This window comes from Ailuropoda melanoleuca, chromosome 9 (genome assembly GCF_002007445.2).
Source record: "Ailuropoda melanoleuca isolate Jingjing chromosome 9, ASM200744v2, whole genome shotgun sequence".
NCBI lineage: Eukaryota > Metazoa > Chordata > Mammalia > Carnivora > Ursidae > Ailuropoda > Ailuropoda melanoleuca.
In genome coordinates, this window is record NC_048226.1 from 102949701 (window position 1) to 102971222 (window position 21522).

The 21522-nt window shown below is 54.9% G+C and overlaps 2 protein-coding genes across 2 annotated transcripts; both read left to right on the forward strand.

Moving 5' to 3' along the window:
• The first annotated feature begins 10136 nt into the window (after positions 1-10136).
• On the forward strand, positions 10137-12438 carry EXOSC4 (exosome component 4). The gene is made up of 3 exons (XM_002922071.4): positions 10137-10691; positions 11716-11922; positions 12033-12438. Exons 1-3 carry the CDS (start codon positions 10521-10523, stop codon positions 12390-12392), a joined length of 738 nt encoding a protein of 245 aa, XP_002922117.1. The 5' UTR covers positions 10137-10520; the 3' UTR covers positions 12393-12438.
• A 1000-nt stretch (positions 12439-13438) lies between these two features.
• On the forward strand, positions 13439-16901 carry GPAA1 (glycosylphosphatidylinositol anchor attachment 1). The gene is made up of 12 exons (XM_002922070.4): positions 13439-13619; positions 13855-14034; positions 14116-14227; positions 14416-14563; positions 14644-14745; positions 14828-15024; positions 15100-15296; positions 15395-15548; positions 15712-15807; positions 15966-16156; positions 16239-16409; positions 16553-16901. The coding sequence occupies exons 1-12, from the start codon at positions 13546-13548 to the stop codon at positions 16794-16796; spliced, it is 1866 nt and encodes a 621-aa protein (XP_002922116.2). The 5' UTR covers positions 13439-13545; the 3' UTR covers positions 16797-16901.
• The last annotated feature ends 4621 nt before the right edge of the window (positions 16902-21522 follow it).

Sequence of the window (21522 nt, forward strand, 5' to 3'; positions counted from 1 at the left end):
TGCTTCTTAAATCCCACATATCAGTGAGATCATATGATAATTGTCTTTCTCTGACCGACTTATTTCACTTAGCATAATACCCTCTAGTTCCATCCTGTCATTGCAAATGGCAAGATTCCATTTCTTTTGATGGCTGAGTAATATTCCAGCATATAGACCACATCTTCTTTATCCATTCATCTGTCAAGGGGCATCTGGGCTCTTTCCATAGTCTGGCTGTTGTGGACATCGCTGCTATGAACACTGGGGTGCAGGTGCCCCTTTGGATCATTACATTTGTATCCTTGGGGTAAATACCAGTAGTGCAATGGCTGGGTCGTAGGGTAGCTTTACGTTTAACATCTTGAGGAACCTCCATACTGTTCTCCAGAGTGGCTGCCCCAGCTTGCATTCCCACCAACAGTGTAAGAGGGCTCCCCTTTCTCCACATCTTCACCAACGTCTGTCGTTTCCTGACTTGTTAATTTTGGCCGTTCTGACAGGTGTGAGGTGTATCTCACTGTGGTTTTGATTTCCCTGAAGCTGCGTGATGTTGAGCATTTTTTTCATGTGCCTGTTGGCTGTTTGTATGTCTTCTTTGGAGAAGTGTCTGCTCACTGGAAGCTTCTTTATCCCAGCCTGGCACAAATGTATTGCACGGAGAGGGAGTCAAAGATTCGAGCCCCCCCGTGGCCACCAGCTGCAGCATCTCCAGCCCGCCCGTGCCAGGACACGGGGCTGGGTGACTGGGCACAGTCCCCGAGGTGGTCCACAGCCAGCACAGCATCTGAAGGGGCCAGGAGAGTGGATGTTTGCGCTGCCTTGAAGGAAGGGCTCTTCTGGCCTAGCAGCTGCGGGAGCTGCACAGTGAAGACTAGGGCGGGTCAGAATTCCAGGGACATGGGGTGAGTCTGAGAGTGCATTAGGGTGGGGCTGGAAGCAAAGAGATGGGGCGGGTGGTGCCGAGCCTGGGGCAGGGGTTGGGGGGGGCAGCACACATGGAGGCCAGGCGCCCCCAGAGGGGGCAGTATAGATGGGGACACAACCTCATGGGAGAGGGCGGGGCAGGCAGCAGGGAGACCCTGCAAAAGGGCTGAGGACCTCAGATTCCCAGTGGCAAGGGAGCCACCCCTAAGGGTAGCAGTGGGCTGTACAGTTAGGGCCCACGAAGGACTTCCATCTCTCACCCAGTGCCCCTTCTAACCGGGCAGTTCTGTGCTGTTGCTGGCCTTTCCTGTCCTCTTCTCAATTATGATTAGTATTTATTTCACATCATTTTCTTTTTGCTGGTCTGCTCGTGCAGTTTCCATTTGTTAATCTGGGAACGGCAAGCTCTTGGGAGGGGGGGTCTACGCAGCGGTGGCTGTGGAGGGGGTCTCTGACAGCAGTGTTCCAGGAGACAGGGTGGCAACTGCACTTAAGCTCGATGGAAATTATGACAATTTTAATGGTTCCTATAACTAGGAAATATCCTAATTCTAAGGATTATGGAGTAGGGCATTTCTGCAAGGACTAAGATTTTAGCTCAAAGGAATGACAGGCTCAGGGCAGTCAACTTCCAACTCAGACACTCTCAGAGGGGGGACTGTGGTAGGCAGAATTCTAAGGCCCCCACGACTCCTGTGCTGGGTACATGCCCTGCATAATCCCAGAATAAAATGGGTTTTACACCCGTGATAAGGTTATTTATATGGCACGGCTGAGGTATAAAGGGGGATTATTTTGGATGAGACTTACTGAATCACGTGAGCCCTTAAAAGAATAGGTCTCTTCCTAGTGGGAGAGATCAAAGTGTGGGAGAGATTCCATGCAAAGGGGATTCTCCAGGCTGAGGGGCCACGTGACAAGGAATGTGGGTGGCCTCTAGGAACTGTAGCATAGTCAAAATACTAAAAGACAAAGAGAAAACCTTCAAAGTCACAAGGTAAAAATGACTTCTCACATATGAGAAAACCCAGTAAGATCAACGTCAACAGAAACAATGGAGGGCAGGAAACAACGAGATGACCTATTCAGTCATTCTTTTAATGACTCAAGCAAGACTCCTAAATTCTGGAAAGTGATCTTTGGGGAATTAAGGTAAAATAAAGACAGTCCAAGACAAAGACAGAGAATTTCCTGCTAGAAGACCTGCTTCACAAGAAACACTGAAGAAAGTTCTTCACAGGATGGAGGCAGAGGAGATCCAGAACTCTTCTCCTTCCAAGGACACAACAAATTTACAATGCATATGGAGGAATTCCTCCTGAAAAGGCCCTGAAAAGTGGATGAGCAGAGCCTGCGCAACAAAGGACAAAAAGGCAACATTGAAATGGTAAGAGTGGGGCGCCTCTGGTTCAGTCGGTGAAGCGTCTGCCTTTGGCTCAGGTCAGGATCTCAGGGTCCTGAGATCTCAATGGAGCCCCACTCAATCCTGCTCAGCGGGGAGCCTGCTTCTCCCTCTGCCTCTGCTGCTCCCCCTACTTGTGCACAAAGGAAACCATCACGAAAAGGAAAACGCAACCTACTGAACTGGAGAAGATATTTGCAAGTCATACATCTGGTAAGGGGTCAATATCCAAAATACGTAAAGAACTCATATAACTGAACAATTAAAAAAAACAACAAGCACCCTGATTTTAAAAATGGGCAGAGGATCTGAATAGACATTTTTCCAAAGACATGCAGATGGCCAACAGACACATGAAAAGACGTTCAACATCACTCATCATCAGGGACATGCAAACCAAAGCCACAGTGAGATCGCACCTCACTCCTGTTAGAATGGCCGATGTCAGAAACACAAGAAATAACAAATGTGGGCAAAGATGTGGAAAAAAGGCAACCACTGTGGAAAACGGTGTGGAGGTTCCTCAAAAGAAAAGGAATAGAAATGCCCTATGACCCAGCTATTGCGCTTGTGGGCATTTGTCTGAAGAAAAGAAAAACACTAATTCAAACCGATATCTGCCGCCTTCTGGTCACAGCAGCATTCTTCACAACGGTCAAGACGGAGAAACAGCCCCAGAGTCCGTCCGCGGATGAACGGATAAAAGAGGGTGTTGCACACACACTGTCGAGTATCGCACAGCCAGAAAAAAAAGAATAAAATCTTGCTGTTTTTCACAACAAGGATGGACCTTGAGGGTATAATGCTGCATGAAATAAGTCAGATAATACACGATTCACTCACAGGGAATCTAAGCAAAGAAAAGGAAACATCAACAAACCTATAGGTACAGAGAACAGACTGAGGGCCACCAGAAGGGAAGGGGACGGGGCGGGTGCGGTGCGTGAAGGGCATGAAGCTGAGACCCCCACATCCGGTGGTGGGGCAGGGGCATTCCTCTGGGAGAACCAGCCTCCCCCAGACGCTGCCCCCCAGGGAGAGGCAGCCCGGACAGGGGGCTGACTTCCTCTGGGCGAGTGTGGCACCGTCGGAGACACGGAGGTCCGCTCAGTGAAGAATGATGAAAAGGCTCTCACCGCAAACTTGGAGGCTTGAAAGAGCACACGTGTAATTCACGTACAGCCCTGGGGGCTGGAAGCTCAGGCAGAGTCTCATGGATTAAAATCTCGCGGTGTTTACAGGAACGGCTCCTTCTGGAGGTTCCGGGGAGAGTTCGCTGGGTGCTGCGTCCAGCGTGCCGCGCTCCTGCGCTTGGGGCTGCATCAGTCCGGTCTCCGTCCCCACCGTCCTTTGCCTTCTCCTCTCCGGTAACGGAATCTCCCTCTGCCTCCATCTCACAAAGATACTCATGATTACATTGAGGGCCTGCCCGGGTATCTCAGGGTCCTTAACCGTATCTGCGAGGTTCCTTGTGCCAAACAAGGTACCATTCGTAGCTCTCGGGGGCTAGGATCTAGATCTCTGTGGAGGGTACTCTTCAGCCTATGACACTGGCCGGACATGAGGCGTTCTCCAACCCCACGCTGACCCATCAGCAAAGGGTGGAGCCTCACTGGCGGGGGCGGGGGCGGGGGGGGCGGCTTGAGCACCAACTTCGGCCAGTTGGTGGACCACCCCAAGCTGTGCTGACCCAGCCGGGACTCCTAGGAAGCCTGGCTTCAAAAGAAGACCTGCGGGCTGGGGGAGGGCTCTGAGTAGTGACAGCACAGACCGCACACGGGGGCGGGGAGACTTCCGGAACGGTCCGACGAGCCGCTAGACTGATAAACTAGAAAAGCAGCAAGGTCAACAAGCCTGAGGAGGGACGGGCTAATCACACTCCAGGGTCACTGTAACGGATCGTCTAAAATGTCCAGTTTTCAACAAAAGCTTATGAGATGTGCAAAGAGAGTAGTGTAGCAGCTGCTCGGAGGAGGTAGGAAAGAGGAACTGTCTTTGAAGCCCAGATGTTGGACTTAAGCGACAAAGACATCAAAGCTTTCCTTAGGCAGATGTCCATGAGTGGGAGGGGGGGTCCCGCACAGGTGCCACCGCTATTGCTGGACCCCCAAGCCACGCAGCAGTGACCCAGCACCTCGGACCCCTCCACCTGGAGCTCCTCTGCTAGCCCCTCCACTCAAGGCTCAGCCAATACCAACCTTCCCACTGGCTAGTGCTGCACCCTAGGGACCCATGTTAGAGCCGACAGCCTGTAGCAATGAGCTCATGACCCTGGGACTCACCCGGCTTCCCAAGTCCCCCACCAACCTAATGGAAAAGGGACCATCTGTGGAGGGTCCTGCACATTCCCAGCTGGTTACTGGCCCCTCTGAGGCTGGGACATGGTTGGGATATGTCTGTGCTGTCTTCAGGGCTCAGGTCTCTGGGGACAGGCTCACTGTGAAGTGCTGAGGCTCACCCTGCATTCACACAGCCCCTTCTAGGGTGGGGCCTCGGCAGAGATCTCATTTTGTAAAGATCTCATTTTGTAAAATTTGCAAACGTAGAATAATCACGGTCAGTTAAAGCTCTGTTCCCGCGGCAACCCGCTTTCAGTCACTCCCTCCCTGCTGCGTGGGACTGTGGGGGGGCATTGCTCAAAACCCGAGCTGGGGCTACATTTAGTTTGGGTTTAGCGGAAACAGCCACTTCCTGGAATAGTTAAGCTATTGCCATCAATCTGGTGTGGAAACGGCTTCCAGGGACACACCGGTCCCCCTCTGTGCTGTGCGTCAGGACACTCTGGGCTGACGGAACTGGCTGATGATAAGGCGGACGCTTAACGACTGATCCACGGAGGCGCCCCCGAAAATAACTTTCCTAAGCTGTAGTAAAAATAAACTTTGATCAAACATGTTAGAAAAGACACTAGGGGCGCCTGGGTGGTACAGCGATTGGGCGTCTGCATTCCGCTCAGGGCGTGATCCTGGCGTTATGGGATCAAGCCCCACATCAGGCTCCTCCGCTATGAGCCTTCTTCTTCCTCTCCCACTCCCCCTGCTTGTGTTCCCTCTCTCGCTGGCTGTCTCTATCTCTGTCGAATAAATACAAAATAAAATTAAAAAGAAAAAAGAAAACACACTAAATTATCTTCTCTTTGTATATCACAAAAGTGTTGTCATCTTTTTATTTTATTTTATTTTATTTTATTTAAGTCATCTCTACACCCAATGTGGGGCTCGAACTCACAACCCCAAGATCAAGAGTTGCACGCTCCAGTAACTGAGCCTGCCAGGCACCCCAAACAGTGTCACCCTAATAGGCCATCAAAGCATGCATCCAAAAAGCAGATGGGAAACATGTTAGAGAAATATTTCAGGAAGATAATTCATGACATTATGTTGATTCTGTGTTTTGTGATGGTTGTGATACTGGTCAACTCTAAAAATTTATGTTGCATGTTAGTATTTCTTTTCTCTATTCACTTAATTTCAGATATTTAATTTTGTCTCCTATTTCTTGAAAACCGCACTATGCAGGAAAGAGTTAACACAGCGGGGCTATGACCGCTCTCCTTGGTAAGACGTGCTCAGGAGGTTAGCTGGCAACTGGGAACTTCAATTTCAGGAAGGTTCCTGCTGTTCCCTAAGAGTGGCTCACGGAGCCTCAGCTGTACAAACAAATATGGTTTATGCTGAACTCCTGCCTTCCTCCTGGGCATCTGGAATTGGCATATGTGCCAGACAGAGGGCGCCTCCCTGATCAGCCCCCGTGAACGCCCTAGGTGCTGAGTCTCCATGCACACTGTCACCGCTGGCTGCTGGGGGGCGTAGTGTGTCCTGTGGAGAAGGTTCTGGAAGCTGTGCTTGGTTCCCTAACTTTGCCACATGAACCTTATTCCTTTGCTGATTTAGATTACTACCCTTTCTCGGTAATAAATCTCAACTACAAGTTCAGCGATCTGTGCCAAACTCTACAAGCCCTGCAAGCAGAACACTGAATGCAGGAGTGGTTTTGGGGATCTCAGACATACCTCCCAAATGTGTGTAAGTGTTAGGCCCCCAAACCTGGATCTACCCATGATCACAACACAGGGTGAGAGACTCAAGGGGGCAGGGATAGCCGGCTAAAGTGGAGATGCTCCCATCTCCACTGGTTGGAGGTCTTAGTTCCCAGGGGTGGAGGGACCAGTCCCACCAACGGACACAGTAAAGGTTCCACTGATCTGGAGAGAACAGCCGCCACCAGCCACTTCGGACCCTGGGATCCTTAGGCCCAGATTCAATATTACTGATTGTCCTGGGTTACTACAGTCACTGCTATGCAACTGGGGCAGGACACATGTGGGGACACCGGTAGGGCTTCCACCTGCATCAGCGGACAGCCACCGAAGTCTTTTTTTTTTTTTTTTAAGATTTTATTTATTTATTCGACAGAGATAGAGACAGCCAGCGAGAGAGAACACAAGCAGGGGGAGTGGGAGAGGAAGAAGCAGGCTCATAGCAGAAGAGCCTGATGTGGGGCTTGATCCCATAACGCTGGGATCACGCCCTGAGCCGAAGGCAGATGCTTAACCACTGTGCCACCGAGGCGCCCCCAAAGTCTTGACCCAGTTAGAGCAGGGACAACATAAGCTCAGACTGCTGAGGGAAAAAGGCCCTTTCACTCCACCAATAACCAGCTGGGTCCAGCCAAAGAACTGAGAGTGGGGAGATGGCGGGTGGTGAGTCACAGAGGATGCGGCCGTCACGGCCCCGGACCAGGAGCAGTGGCAAGACCACGGCTGGCTCCTGGCCCTCGTGCTGCATTCATCTGGGAGACCAGTACCTTGAAGGGGGCATGGTGCTGGCAGGACTCGGGTTCTTGCCTGCGACAGTGTGTCCATTCTACCCGCTCTCCTTATGGCCTGATGTTGATCTTGAGGGACAGGGTCCATGGCCCCTTCCCTTGACCCCGGGCAAACCTTTCTGATTGCCTTACCCCATATAGTCTGGTGGGAGTAACACTATATGACTTCTAAGTCTAGGTCTTAAAACACCAGACATGCCCACCTTGTTGTCTTTTGAGGTTACCCTGGAGTCCAGGCGCCATGTTTCCAGGAAGCAGGGAGGCCATGGGTAGGTGTGCTGTCTCACAGACCCAGATGAGGTCCTGACCAACAGTCAGCATCAACCATCAGAGATGTGAGAGAGGAAGCCCTCAAGACCGCAGCCGTCACGATTTGCAGTGACGACGGGCAGGAAAGATCCTAAGTGCAAACGACCTAGATGAGCCCAGGCAACCCTCAGGACTGCAAGACTTAATAATATAATTATTTTTTGTTATTCAAAGTCACTAAGGTTATGAAGCAAGAGATAAACAGACACACACCTCCTACTCAATCCCTTTCTGGAAAGGCCTAGGGTACCTTCATTCTGAAAGGGAAAAAGAAGGCCCATCTTATTGCGCTGTGGGAGCTAGATATAAAAGGGGGGCATACTGGGACACAAGCCTGTGCATCTTCCTAGGCCCCCAGGGCATGTCACCTCCTCTCAATGAGTGTTGCAATCTTTTAGGCTCCTCTTCTCACATTCAAACTGAAGCATGGACAGAAGAATGCAGCTAGTAGGGGGGAAATGAGCCTCCCCCTGGGGACCTGGCCACTGGGAAACAGAGATACCTGGAGACAGGAGGAACCCAGGGAGGAAAGCCCTTCACTTCTCCCCCCTGTAGGCCCACTGGCAGTTCCGTTGCACTGGATTGACACGAGACACTGGAATACATCAAGCCAGGATATGGGAAAGAGTGACAGGAAGGAAGCAATACTTGGGACTGGCAAGGATTGTGTGAGAATGTAACACTCTTGGTGGGAAGAGAGGGGGAAAAGGAACCCTCACACTCACTCTTCATTTAGCACATCTCTATTGTGGGGTTCTATCCCCATAGTATAAGCCCCTAGATACACACCTACTGCCCTCAATGGGGCAGCAGCTGGGATGCTCCTGGCACATCCACCCCGTGGATATCAAGCTGCCAACCAAAAATTAATGAGAGTTCCACAGGATTATTCGAGCAGATTTCATAAGGTGTTTTTTGAGTGAAAACCAGAAAAGTTTGTATAAAATTATTTCATTAAAAATAATAACCAGGGGCGCCTGGGTGGCACAGCGGTTAAGCGTCTGCCTTCGGCTCAGGGCGTGATCCCGGCGTTATGGGATCGAGCCCCACGTCAGGCTCCTCTGCTATGAGCCTGCTTCTTCCTCTCCCACTCCCCCTGCTTGTGTTCCCTCCCTCTCTGGCTGTCTCTATCTCTGTCAAATAAATAAATAAAATCTTTAAAAAAATAAAATAAAAATAATAACCAGAGTTCCAAATGCTACATGGCTGTACAACTGCACGTATGTGTGCCTGATTCCCATGGAATTACATTTGAGTGTGGAGAAAAACACGGAAGGAATCCTCTATTACAGTAAGGAAGACAATGTGGGGGCTGGGTGGGTGTGGGCAGAAGAACCAACCCAACGAGGAAAAGAAACTCTTAAATGCCCTATTGATGTGGGAAACAAAGGCAGAAAAAATTTTATTTTTTAGAAGATTTTATTTATTAGAGAGAGAGGCAGGGGGAACAGAAGGCAGAGGGAGAGGCAGGCTCCCTGCTGAGCAGGGAGCCCAACATGGGGCTCAATCCCAGGACAGACGTCCAACTGACTAAGCCACCCAGGCACCCCCAGAAGAAAAATTATTAACTGTCCTTACTTCCTACAGCCCATCGACAGGTCCTTGAAACAGGCAGCGTGACCTTCCTCTAGGATCTCAGCTCTCTCGATGTTGACACTTCACTAAGGGCAAAAGGTAATTCTAGCCAGACCTCCCTGCCCCTCCCCGCCAGGATCCTGTAAGCCTATTTTGCACTTAAAAATTCCTTTAGAAATTTCCTTGATCTCTAAACCCCCAAGATACATGTTGGCAATCACCTCCCCCCAAGCATACGCCCACCGATATACGTGAAGGGTCTCATGACTCAGGTTTTATTAGACGGTAATAAATTACCTTTTCCCAACAGTAGCCCCCTCAAGGTCCTGGAAACCTTGCTTCCAAAATTCCTTAGAGACTTAAGTTATCCCTAACCCCCTCCCAACTTGAAAGTATATAATGGGCCACTCCTCATGACCCCAGAGCAGCTCTTTCTGCCCACAGGTCCTGCCCCCGCCGAGCTTTCATAAAAACACCTTTTTGCACCCAAAACATCTCAAGAATTCCTTCTTGGCCGGGAGCTTCGAACCCTAACATCTTTCCTACATCACTATCTAAAGAGAATATGAGGGGCGCGGAGGTGGCTCAGATGGTTAAGCATCTGCCTTTGGCTCAGGTCACGATCCCTGGGGTCCTGGGAGTGAGTCCCGCCAAGGGAACCCCGCCCAGCAGCCAGTCGGCTTCTCCCTGTCTCTCCCCTCTGCTCGTGCACTCTCTCTGTCAAATGAATAAATAAAATCTTTAAAAAAAAATAAAATAAAAAAGAATATGAGCATGCCTGCGTACAATACAAATTATGCGTCAATATTTTTAATGGACAAATGTAAACACTAAACGGTAAGGGAAAAAACCCACAAGGTGTGCCTCAGCTTGGGAGAATGGACGCATTTATGGCTGCGGAAGAACTAGAAACCATCAGAGAAAGGACGCCGCTTCCTTCCAGCAAGAGCTGAGCTCGCCCGCCGGACCCGCAAGGACCCTCCCCGGCTTGCGCAGCGGCGGAAACTAGCTAGCTGGCCGGCCAAGGCCGGTGGACGCAGGCGCAGGGGCTCGATGGGGGCGGGGCCAGCAGGGCGCAGGCGCGGTGGTAGTCCTCAAAGCTTTGGGACCTGGTGTAGGGGCGTGCGGTGTAAGCCAGGGAACTCCCGGGGAGCATACGGGCCTCCCCCACGACAAACCCAAGGGGGCGCGACCGCGGGATTCTTCCCCGAGCCGGTCCCCACCTCTGGCAGCCGCGGGCACAGCCTTCCTCCCCTGGGTCAGCAAGGCTGAAGATTCCCGGGGCCGGAAGTGAGGGGGAAGCGTAGGTTCCCACGACCGGAAGTAGGGAAAGTTTGGTCGTCTAGCACCCTGGGGGAACTGTAGTTGCCCGAAGCCGCAAGTGGGGGATCGGACCGCCGGAAACCGTAGGCCCCCCCGGGGGGGGGTCGGAAGTGGGGGTCAGAGCAGCCGGGAACTGTAGTTCTGCGGGAGGCGGAAGCGCGGCTTGCAGCCGGGCAACATGGCGGGCCTGGAGCTCCTGTCGGACCAGGGCTACCGGGTAGACGGACGGCGCGCCGGGGAGCTGCGCAAGATCCAGGCGCGGATGGGCGTGTTCGCGCAGGCCGACGGCTCGGCCTACATCGAGCAAGGCAACACCAAGGCGCTTGCGGTGGTGTACGGGCCGCACGAGGCGAGTGGGCGTGCGCGAGCCGGGCGCGGTGCGCGGGGCCTCCGGGCTGCGCTGACTCTGGAGGCTCGGCTGGCGCGCGCCTCCGTTCACGCAGACCATCTTCGGGGCCGCCGGGGCTCACTCGGGAGTCAAAGCCGAAGTCCTTGCGGTGTGATGCACCGTGGTCCCCACCTTTCGCACCGGCCAGTGTCCCCTCCGCCCTGCTCTCATCCTTGCTGTTCCTGGAAGCGCCAGGCGCGCTCCCGCTCCCTCCTCCTCCTCCTCTCGGCTGTCCACTCTGACGTGACCCTCCGGGGGACGCGTCCCCCGAGCACCTAACTCACGTGGCCAGCCCCCTCCCCTACCACCACACCCTTCCCTGCCTTTCCATAACCAGTCACCTCAGGCATCAGTCAGTTCAACGAGCCCTTCGTTTGACTCCTCACTGGAAAGTAAACTCCGTGAGGACAGGGGCTGTAAATAAAACCTGGTTTCATTGCCTTGTCTCCATTGCTGGAGAAGGGAAGAGCTCTGGGGTGGAAACAAGCGTGGCGCGTTTGCAGAGCAGAAGGGCTGCTCGTGGGGAGATGAGGAAGAAGTCAAAATGGGATCGAGGTGTTTCTAGGGAGGCAAGAACTCGCCACTTTTGTAGACCAGGGAAACTATTTAGGATTTTATCTCACACGTGCTGGGAGAGCTTTGGGAGGAGTAGAATATGTGAGTGTTTAGAGGAGACGAAATCAGACTCGATATTGGTGAACATACCTGCTTTGGCCACAAATGGAGAATGGGTTGGGAGGAGATGAGGCAGAGATGGAAACGGGAGGCCTGTTAAGAGAAATCCCATCCAGGCATGAAGATGGCTTAGAGACTGGCCAGCCGGCCCTCCTGCGGGCTGTTTTGGAGGTAAAGTAGCCGTGCTTACGGAGATGTTGGCAGTAGAAGGAGCCTGAGAGGGAAGGCGAGGTCTGGGGCCTGAGCCAGAGGAGGGTGTAGTGTGAGCTGGGGAGCACTGAGCCTGGCTCATGTGTCCGTCCTCCCCCAGATCCGCGGCTCCCGAGCACGAGCCCTGCCAGACAGGGCCCTGGTGAACTGTCAGTATAGTTCTGCAACCTTCAGCACAGGTGAACGCAAGAGGCGACCACACGGGGACCGTAAGTCTTGCGAGATGGGCCTGCAGCTGCGTCAGACCTTTGAGGCAGCCATCCTTACACAGCTCCACCCGCGCTCCCAGATTGATATATATGTGCAGGTGAGCAAGCGGCAGTCACAGCCCGGGAGGGGGAGGGGGGAGGGGCAGGTGGAGATGGGAGCCAGGGCTCAAGAGCCTAATGGACTGATGCCACTGGGGGGTTCCTGCAGGTGCTGCAGGCGGATGGTGGGACCTATGCAGCTTGTGTGAATGCAGCCACGCTGGCGGTGCTGGATGCTGGAATACCCATGCGGGACTTTGTGTGTGCCTGCTCAGCTGGCTTTGTGGACAGCACAGCCCTGGCGGACCTCAGCCATGTGGAAGAGGCAGCTGGCGGTCCCCAACTGGCCCTGGCCTTGCTGCCGGCCTCAGGCCAGATTGCACTGCTCGAAATGGATGCCAGGCTACACGAGGACCACCTGGAGCAGGTGCTGGAGGCTGCTGCCCAGGCTGCCCGGGACGTGCACACACTGTTGGACCACGTGGTTCGGCAGCATGTATGTGAGGCCTCTGTTTTGCTAGGGGACTGAGCATCTGGCCCCCCATGCCCAGAATAAAACCCACACGCAATCTGTACTTTGATCTCCTCACAGCACTTCCACACCCTCAGAGCCTGGCCTGGTGCTGGCTCCTGGGGGTGACTAGGGACTGTCCCAGTCCCTCACACATGAAATACACACCTCTTGCAGCCTCAAGATTCATAGCCCAAAGAAGGTGGGGGGAGCGCGTCCCAGGATGAACAGACCCGTCGTGCCAGGAAGGGTTCAAGGCACCTGAGCATTGAGGCGTGGCCTGGCATAATGAGCCCAGCCATTGGACTGGAGTCTTATTTTCATGCCGGCACATCTGGGGCCCACCATGGAGATGTGGGGGCCCCACAACCTCTGGACTATTTGGACGGAATGGCCCCTCCCACCCTAGGAGCCCTTCGGGCCTACTTAACCTCAGACTCCAGAAGTACAACAGATACATGTTTTCACCTGGGGGAGGGGGGCAAGGGTGGGGGGGGGTCTTCTTGACACACAGGCATGCGCCGCCTGCCTGAACCCTGAACACCAGCCCCTTCAGCCCTCGCCCAGGCACCTCCTGATCTGAATAGGAGTGCTCCCCACTTTCTACCCCACATACCCCCGCTCCTTGGAAACCCGTTTTGGCCAAGAGTACCATCTGCACCTTCCTCCGTGTGGTCATCTGACCCTGATGGCCTCGGTGCTGGGCTCACACTGTGACTGCCCTTGTGCGCTCGCTGCCATTTTTGACCAACATCCATAGAAATGAATCTGCCAATGCCTTGGTCTCTCAGTCTACGGGAACCCGTTTCCTCCCCTCCTACCCACCCATGGCACTCAGAGCTGTCCTTGCCAGTAAAAGCACGTTCAAAACCCGGGAGCGTCCACGCTCTCCCGTTTTCCTCCCACCTGCTCTGTTCACCCTCTGCCGGATTCTGCAAGTCGGAGCTTTCTCGCGCTCCCAACCAGCCTGCTTTCCTCTGGCGCGTTACACCTGCCGGCCGGTCGTCCTGAAAGCGGGTCCGGCCCCTTACCACCTCCGCTCCGGGCATGCGCGGTGGCGCGAGGGCCTTCGGGACCGGAAGTGTGAGGGGGCCGGGAGCCTCCGGTGCCACCGGAGTGCCGCGGCTGGAGCTGCCGGGGGAGCGCGGCCCCGGAGCCGCCCCTGCCCGCCATGGGCCTCCTGTCGGACCCGGTGCGCCGGCGCGCCCTCGCCCGCCTTGTGCTGCGTCTCAACGCGCCGCTTTGGTGAGCGCGGGGTCCGGGGAGGCGGGACCCGGAGGACCGGGGCTCGAGCTGCCGACGCCCCCCCCCCCCGGGGGGGGCTGTTCGCGCCAGTCCCCTGGCGCCCGCGGGCCTCGCTCGGGCATGGGGCTCGGCTCTGCCGTCCGACGTCCCGAGTGCTGCCCCGCCCTCCCCGGTGCGGAGGTGGAGGCCACGGGCCGGAGTCCCCGGACCCGCTAATGCTCCCCTTTTCCTGCAGTGTGCTGAGCTATGTGGCGGGCATCGGCTGGTTCCTGGCGCTGGCTTTCCCGCCGCTGACCCAGCGCACGTACATGTCGGAGAACGCCATGGGCTCCACCATGGTGGAGGAACAGTTTGCGGGCGGAGACCGTGTCCGGGGCTTTGCCCGAGACTTTGCTGCCCACCGCAGGAAGTCGGGGTGAGCGGAGAGCTGCGGGTGTGGGGAGATGGTGGTGGTCAGAGCCAGGGAGCTCTGCCCAGCGGCTGTCGTTGTCTCTAGGGCTCTGCCAGTGGCGTGGCTGGAGCGGACGATGCGGTCAGTGGGGCTGGAAGTCTACACGCAGAGTTTCTCCCGGAAACTGCCCTTTCCTGATGAGACCCACGAGCGCTATGTATTGTGGGGGGCGGGGGATGTGCCTGGGACCAAAAAGCACCTCGAGAGGGTGGCTTGGGGCCGGGAAGCCCAGGGGTGGCATGTCCAGGGGCCGGGAAATCCTGGTGGGCAAGCTAGGGCGACCAGGGAGAGCCTTCAGCCATCCAGGGTGGGGTGGTGCTGAGGCTTCCCTGGTGCTGCACGCAGATGGTGTCCGGTACCAACGTGTATGGCATCCTGCGGGCCCCACGCGCTGCCAGCACTGAGTCCCTGGTGCTCACCGTACCCTGTGGCCCTGACTCTACCAACAGCCAGGCTGTGGGGCTGCTGCTGGCACTTGCTGCCCACTTTCGGGGTGAGGCTCAGGGTCTGCTCCTGGCAAGGGAGGGTTTGGCCACTGTCCCAGGCCCTGCTGACCTAGCTTCTGGTCTCCAGGGCAGATTTATTGGGCGAAAGACATCATCTTCCTGGTGACAGAACAAGACCTTCTGGGCACTGAGGCTTGGCTGGAGGCCTACCACGACATCAACGTCACTGGTGGGTGCTCTTGCCCTCGCTCCTCTCAGGATCGCTGCCCTCGTCAGCCCCCCACAGGCAGCTCCTTCACCTGCTCCTACAGGCATGCAGTCATCCCCTCTGCAGGGCCGGGCTGGGGCCATCCAGGCAGCTGTGGCCCTGGAGCTCAGCAGCGACGTGGTCACTAGCCTCGATGTGGCCGTGGAGGGGCTCAACGGGCAGCTGCCCAACCTCGATCTGCTCAACCTCTTCCAGACTTTCTGTCAGAAAGGGGGGCTGCTGTGTACTCTACAGGGCAAGGTAAAGGGGGCTGCCTGCCTGGGAAGCCTGGGCCTTGTGTGGGGCTTAGCTGACCCTGCCCCCCAACCCTCTAAGCTGCAGCCCCAGGACTGGACGTCAGTAGACGGGCCGCTGCAGGCTCTGCGGACCCTGCTGCTCATGGTCCTGCAGCAGGCTTCTGGCCGCCCCCATGGCCCTCACGGCCTCTTCCTGCGCTACCGTGTGGAGGCCCTGACCATCCGCGGCATTAACAGCTTCCGACAATATAAGTATGACTTGGTGGCAGTGGGCAAGTAAGTGGCTTCCAACCCCCTCCTTTCCATGCTTGGGGTGGAGTGGGGGAGGGGGGCCTGGGGGCCTGGCTGGCCATGACGCCGCCCCACCCTGGCAGGGCCCTGGAGGGCGTGTTCCGCAAGCTCAACCATCTCCTGGAGCGCCTGCACCAGTCCTTTTTCTTCTACCTGCTCCCGGCGCTTTCCCGCTTCGTCTCCATCGGCCTCTACATGCCTGCTGCCGGTTTCTTGCTCTTGGTCCTTGGTCTCAAGATATCCTCTGAACCCACTGTCCATTTGTGGCCACCTTCAGGTCCTCTGCACTCTGGGCTGGGGAGAACCCTCCGTCCTTGAAGTGGGGGAGTGGGAGTGAGCCCTGGGTCCCCTGCCAGGCAGATTCCGTCACGCCTGTCGTCAGGGTCCTTGACTAGACCACGCTCTGGAACTGTGGATGCAGTTGCATGAGGCCGGAGTGGGCCCCGAGGAGCCTGGCGGGGCCTCTGGACCTAGTCCTCCCCTCCTGCCGGCACAGGTGATGGTCACCCCACGCCCGCTGTTGGGGTGGGCTTCCAGGGTTCCGGGTGATCGATACTGCTGCAACGCAGTCTTGATGGGTGGGATGGTGGTGAGGATCTTTGGGGCTCCCCTGGCCCCTGAGCCCATCTCCCCAGTGTCCACGTGCCCTTGCAGAGCGTGGGGCTGGCCTCGCTTGTGGCGCCCTTGCTGATCTCACAGGCCATGGGCCTGGCCCTCTACGTTCTGCCTGTGCTGGGCCAGCACGTGGCTACCGAGCACTTCCCCGTGGCCGAGGCTGAGGCCGTGGTGCTGACCCTGCTGGCCATCTATGCAGCCGGCCTGGCCCTTCCACACAGCACCCAGCGGTGAGGAGCTAGGCTGGGTGGGGGAGGGCAGGGGGTACCCTGGCCGCACCCCAGCAGTGCCTCTGAGCCCCTTGTCTTGCAGGGTGGTGAGTGCGCAGGCCCCAGACAGAGGCTGGATGGCACTGAAGCTGGTGGCCCTCATCTACCTGGCACTACAGTTGGCCTGCATCGCCCTCACCAACTTCTCGCTGGGCTTCCTGCTGGCTGCCACCATGGTGCCCGCTGCTGCACTCACCAAGCCCTGTGGGCCCCGGTACGTCCGGCCCCCCGCCCCAAGCCCAGGGCCTGTGCTCCTTACCGGAGACCGTGCCCTCACGTGGGACCCCCTCACCCCACTTGGTGTCCGTATCCCCCCCCCCGCCCCAGAGCCCGACCTGACCCTGCTTCTCCACCCAGGCCGCTCTATGCTACACTGCTGGTGCTGACGAGCCCGGCGGCCACACTCCTGGGCAGCTTGTTCCTGTGGCGGGAGCTGCGGGAGGCGCCACTGTCACTGGCCGACGGCTGGCAGCTCTTCCTGGCGGCGCTGGCCCAGGGCGTGCTGGAACATCACACCTATGGCGCCCTGCTCTTTCCATTGTTGGCTCTGGGCCTCTACCCCTGCTGGCTGCTCTTCTGGAATGTGCTCTTTTGGAAGTAATGTATGCCTCATACCCCTGCCGCGTCGAGATTGGGGTGGGAACTCCCCAAGCACCCCCGTGTTGTCTCCTTTTTGGGAAATAAACAGGAGTTTTGTTTCAGCTGCCCTTTGGGCTGTTGGCCAACTGTGCTGTCCGTGTGGGGCCCCCAAGCCCATGGGCGAGAACCTCTGCCTGAAGGCCTGGCCTTCCCACGTACCTCCTTCCTGGAGGGCACTGCTCTGGTCCACTGGCTGCTGGCAGGAATTAGGGCCCCAGCCACATGAGCCTCGGAGTGGACACTGGGCTTGGGACCTGGAAACGGCACACGCAGACCCTGCCCTGGCCCCCGCCCCACAAGCATCACGGTAGGAGGCAGGGTGCTGGGTGAGAGGAAATGTAGTGGGAGCAGGGCTTGGGGCCTGATGGGATGTGAGCTCCCCAGAGACCACACTGCTCTGTCTGCAGCGCTGGAGTTGAAGAAGCAAAGGGGCCGGAGCCGCAGTCCTGCAGAGAAGGCCTGGGGTGTGTGTGGGGGGGCACTTACCAAGGGCAGTACCTCGGTGTGGGTCTGGGAGAGGCACTGGCCCAGCGACCCCTAAGAGGCAGGGCCAAGGTAGAGCAGCCCACCCAGCATCACCTCGGAACAGGCAGGCCACGGGTCCCCTGAAAGGAGTTGGGACGTTAGTGTCCATCCTGGAGGGAAGAAAGGGAAGAAAAAAGCAAAATATAGCTTTTCAGTGATGCCAGGGCCATGGCAGCTCCCAGGAGGGCCAAGGCAGCCCTGCCAGCACCTGATGGGGCAGCAGAGCAGCCAGCCTCCTACAGGCCGTAGCGTGGGAGGAAGGCAGAGCGGCACCACGTGGAGAGTGGACTCGGGACCCGTGTCCCTTCAGGGCCACACCCAGAATGGAGGAAGCTCTAGCCCTCAGAGCCCCGCTGGTTCTCTGCTGATGGGCACCTCTGTGTCCAGCATCGTGGGGGATGGCGGTGCAGCAAGGGTGTTGGAGACCCCACTGTCACTAGCAGCCTGTCATTGGCCTGCTTGTTCCCAAGATCTAGCTGGGATCTCTAGTCCCTTATTTTTTTTTTTTTAAAGACTTTATTTATTTATTAGAGAGCACAGAAGGAGGGCGAGAGGGAGGGAGGCTCCCCGCTGAGCATGGAGCCTGATGCGGGGCTGGATCCCAGGACCCCGGGATCATGACCTGAGCCGAAGGCAAACGCTTCACCGACGGAGCCGCCCAGGCGCCCCATCCAGTCCCTTTATTGTTGAACACACTGTTCTGCTTCTGAGGCTGGAGAGAGGCTTGTAGCCCCAGCACCCCAGGGTGCCTCCCAGGCTGGCCTCTGTGGAGTCTGTCCTCTCATAGGTCAGGCACCCCTTCTCCGTGGCCTTGCCGTCTTCCAAGACACACAGACGTCTCCGCTCTGTCTTTGTCTCCGCTGTCTCTGTCTTCGTGGGCTGGCGTCCAATACAAAATTCCTTCTAGGCCTTTTAGCCAGCCTTTGGTCTCAGTCAGTCATTTTTAACTGCATTTAGTCACTTAACGCACAAATCTTAAAAATACATTAAATTATGGAACATACAAGTGGGGGCAAAAGCAAAAAGATCATCTTAGTTGTGTTCTGAACTTACCATGCAGAATTCTTCCTGTCTGTACAAAAGACTGGAAACCACGGAAAGGACAAAGTTGATTGTCAGGGAAGCGGGATTTCTGTTCTGATTTTCAGTAATATCACTTGTATTGTAAAAAAAAATCATTTTTTTAAAGATTTTATGTTTATTTATTTGAGAGACAGAGATAGTGACAGAGAGCACGAGCAGAGGGAGAGGGAGAAGCAGACTCCCCAAGGAGCAAGGAGCCCGACGCGGGGCTCGATCCCAGGACCCAGGAATCATGACCTGAGCCGAAGGCAGACACTTAACTGACTGAGCCACCCAGGCGCCCCTACAGTACATTTTGTAGAACAAGGAAATGTCAGGGGTGTCAGTTAAGTGTGCAGCTCTTGAGCTCACCTGAGGTATTGATCTCAGGGCTGTGACTTCAAGCCCCGCATTGGGCTCCAGGCTGGGCGTGGAGCCTTCTTCGAAAGAAAAGAACAAGGAAATGTCAGGCTGTAAAAATGTAGGTCAGATGTACAAGGACAGAGTATAAGGTCCTAAATGCTTCATTTTGATGGTGTGGCAGGGTCTGCGACTTGTCCCCAGTACCTGTCTGCCTCAGTCACAGAGCCCAATTTTGATTCCTGTGCCTGGAGGTGTGGCCTTGTGACTATGCCGTGGCCAGTAGGGTAAGAACAGAAGCTTCCAGCGTGAATACCAAGCAAAGACCTCACCCAGGGGGACCGGCCCTCTGAGCCCCATCCTTTCTCCTGCCCCCAGGAGTGTGGAAGTGATGTTGGAACGTGCAGTGTGTCTAAGACATGAGGTACGGCCTGTGTGAGAATGAGAATGGGGAGAGAGGAATGGGCCCTCTCGGACCGTCCGAAGCAGCCGGGTTTGCTTAACTGGGCTTCATTTACTGGAAAGGGAAGCCAACTTGTACCGCATGTGAGCACACTGTTGTTTTCTGACACTCAGCTCCAATTCCAGCCAATGCAAGAGTGACTGCTGCTGAACCCAGCTCACAAGAGGGCTCTGGACTCGGTTGCCCGCTGGATGAATCTGGAAGTATACAGCTATTGTGTTGATAATCAGTACTTAATAGTACGCACTCATTTGTTGCTTGCTTCCCACACCCCAGAACGGAAGCACCATGGGGAGCAGGAACACTGTCTTTCTTATTTCCTGCCACTTTTCCAGCCCAGAGCCAGATACGCGGTACGATATTCATCTGTATTTGTTAAATGAGAAAAAAAAGAAGCAGCAGCGGGAGACCCTCTGGAGGTCCAGCAGGAAGCTCCAGGGGGCAGACCGGACCGCTTCCTCAGAGGCCTGGAGGGTTGCCTGTGGCTTGTGTGGGGTGAGCACAGGAAAGTGAGGGTAGAGGCCCCCAGCCAGGCAGGCCACCCTCCACGCACCTCAGAACACTGGCAGCCTCCCCACAACCAGTCCCACCGCAGACGCCCTGCTTGGCCTTGGGACGCCTCCAGCAGCTCACCTGGGTGTCCCGGATTTCCTGTGCTCTTCTCAAACCCTTTGCCTGGTCACCCTACTCCACCTGAGGTTTCAATGTCGGCAGCTTGGGGGCTGCTCTGGACACCATTATCCAAAAACCGCTCCTGCGGGCCCCACTGCCTTCATGGCCATGCTCAGGTCCTGTCTCGCCCAGGCCCCTCTTCTGAGGCCCCAGTGTGTCACCTCTAAGTCACAGTATCCCAACCTGAACACCTCCCACCTGCATGCACCTTCTCCCTTAGCACGCTCGGGCGACGCTGGGCCCGGCATCAGTCTTGTCCCCCTTCAGGGGATGCCCGTCACTCCCAGGATTGAACCAAACTCCTTCCCTTGGTCTTCTTGTTCTTCACAACACTTGCATTGCCCCCGAAAGCAACCTGAACCTACCCCTCCTCCCCTTCCAGCCCGACACCACTACTCTGCTTTCTGACTGCAGGTTCGGACTGTGATATGACGGCCTCATGCACACGTGGTCTTCGTGTCTGGCTTCTTTCACTTAGCGCAATGCTGTCAAATTCATCGTGTTGTACGTGTCACAACCTCCCTTGATGTGGCCAAATATGTCCCACTGTACGGACGTGCCACATTTTGATGCCCATTTGTCCGCTGGTGGACGTTTGGGTTGTTTCCTCTTTTTTGGTTATTGCTGGTGAACCTGTCGACATTCACCAACAGGTTTTTGGGTCAATGCGTTTTCTCTTGGGTGTGTACCCAGCAGAATACGGAGCCCTAAATCTCCGTCTTACCTGCTCCTGATGCATCCCGTATGGTTTGGTATGCTGGTTTTGTTTTCATTCACCTCAAGTTTTCTAATTTTCCCGTGATTTTTTCTTTGACTAATTGGTTATTTAGGGATACGTTATTTAATTTTTCACGTATTTATGAGTTTCCCAGATTTATTTGTTGTTTTTAATTTCATTCTGTTGTGGTCAAAAAACGTACTTTGTGTGCTATTACTACTTTTAAAAGTACTGAGACTTGTTTTATTTTCTAACACAATGGTCTATCCTGAAGAACGTTCCATGTGCTCTTCTGTCTGGTGTCCGTGAAGTCTAGCTGGCTTATAGCATTGTCCAAATCTTGTCTTTCTTTGCTGAGCTTCTGTCTAGTTGTTCCGTCCGTTACTGAAAGCACTGAAGTCTCCAGCTATTACTGTTGAATTGTCTGTTCTTCCTTCCGTTCTGTCAGCTTTTACTTCATGTATCTTGGGGCAGTTAGGGAAACGTATCTTCATAATTGTCACATCTTCCTGATGGATTGGTCCTTTTTTCATTATAAAATGTCCTTCTTTAACTCTAGTATCAATTTTTATTGTAAGGTCTGTACTGTTTGATATGAGTATAGCCACTCCAGCTCTCTTTTGATGGTATGGATGGCATATCTTTTTCCACATTTTTACTTCCTGTTTGTATCTTTGAATCTAAAGTTGGTTTCTTATAGACACCATATAGTTGGATTTTTTAATCCATTATGCCAATTTCTGCCTTTTAATTGGAGACTTTAATCCATGTAATTTTTTTTATTAAGATAGCTGTTTTCCAATGTACCATCTTATTTCTTTGACTATATCTTTTGAGTAATTTTCTTAGTGTTGCCCTTGAGATTACAATTGACATCATTTTTTTTTT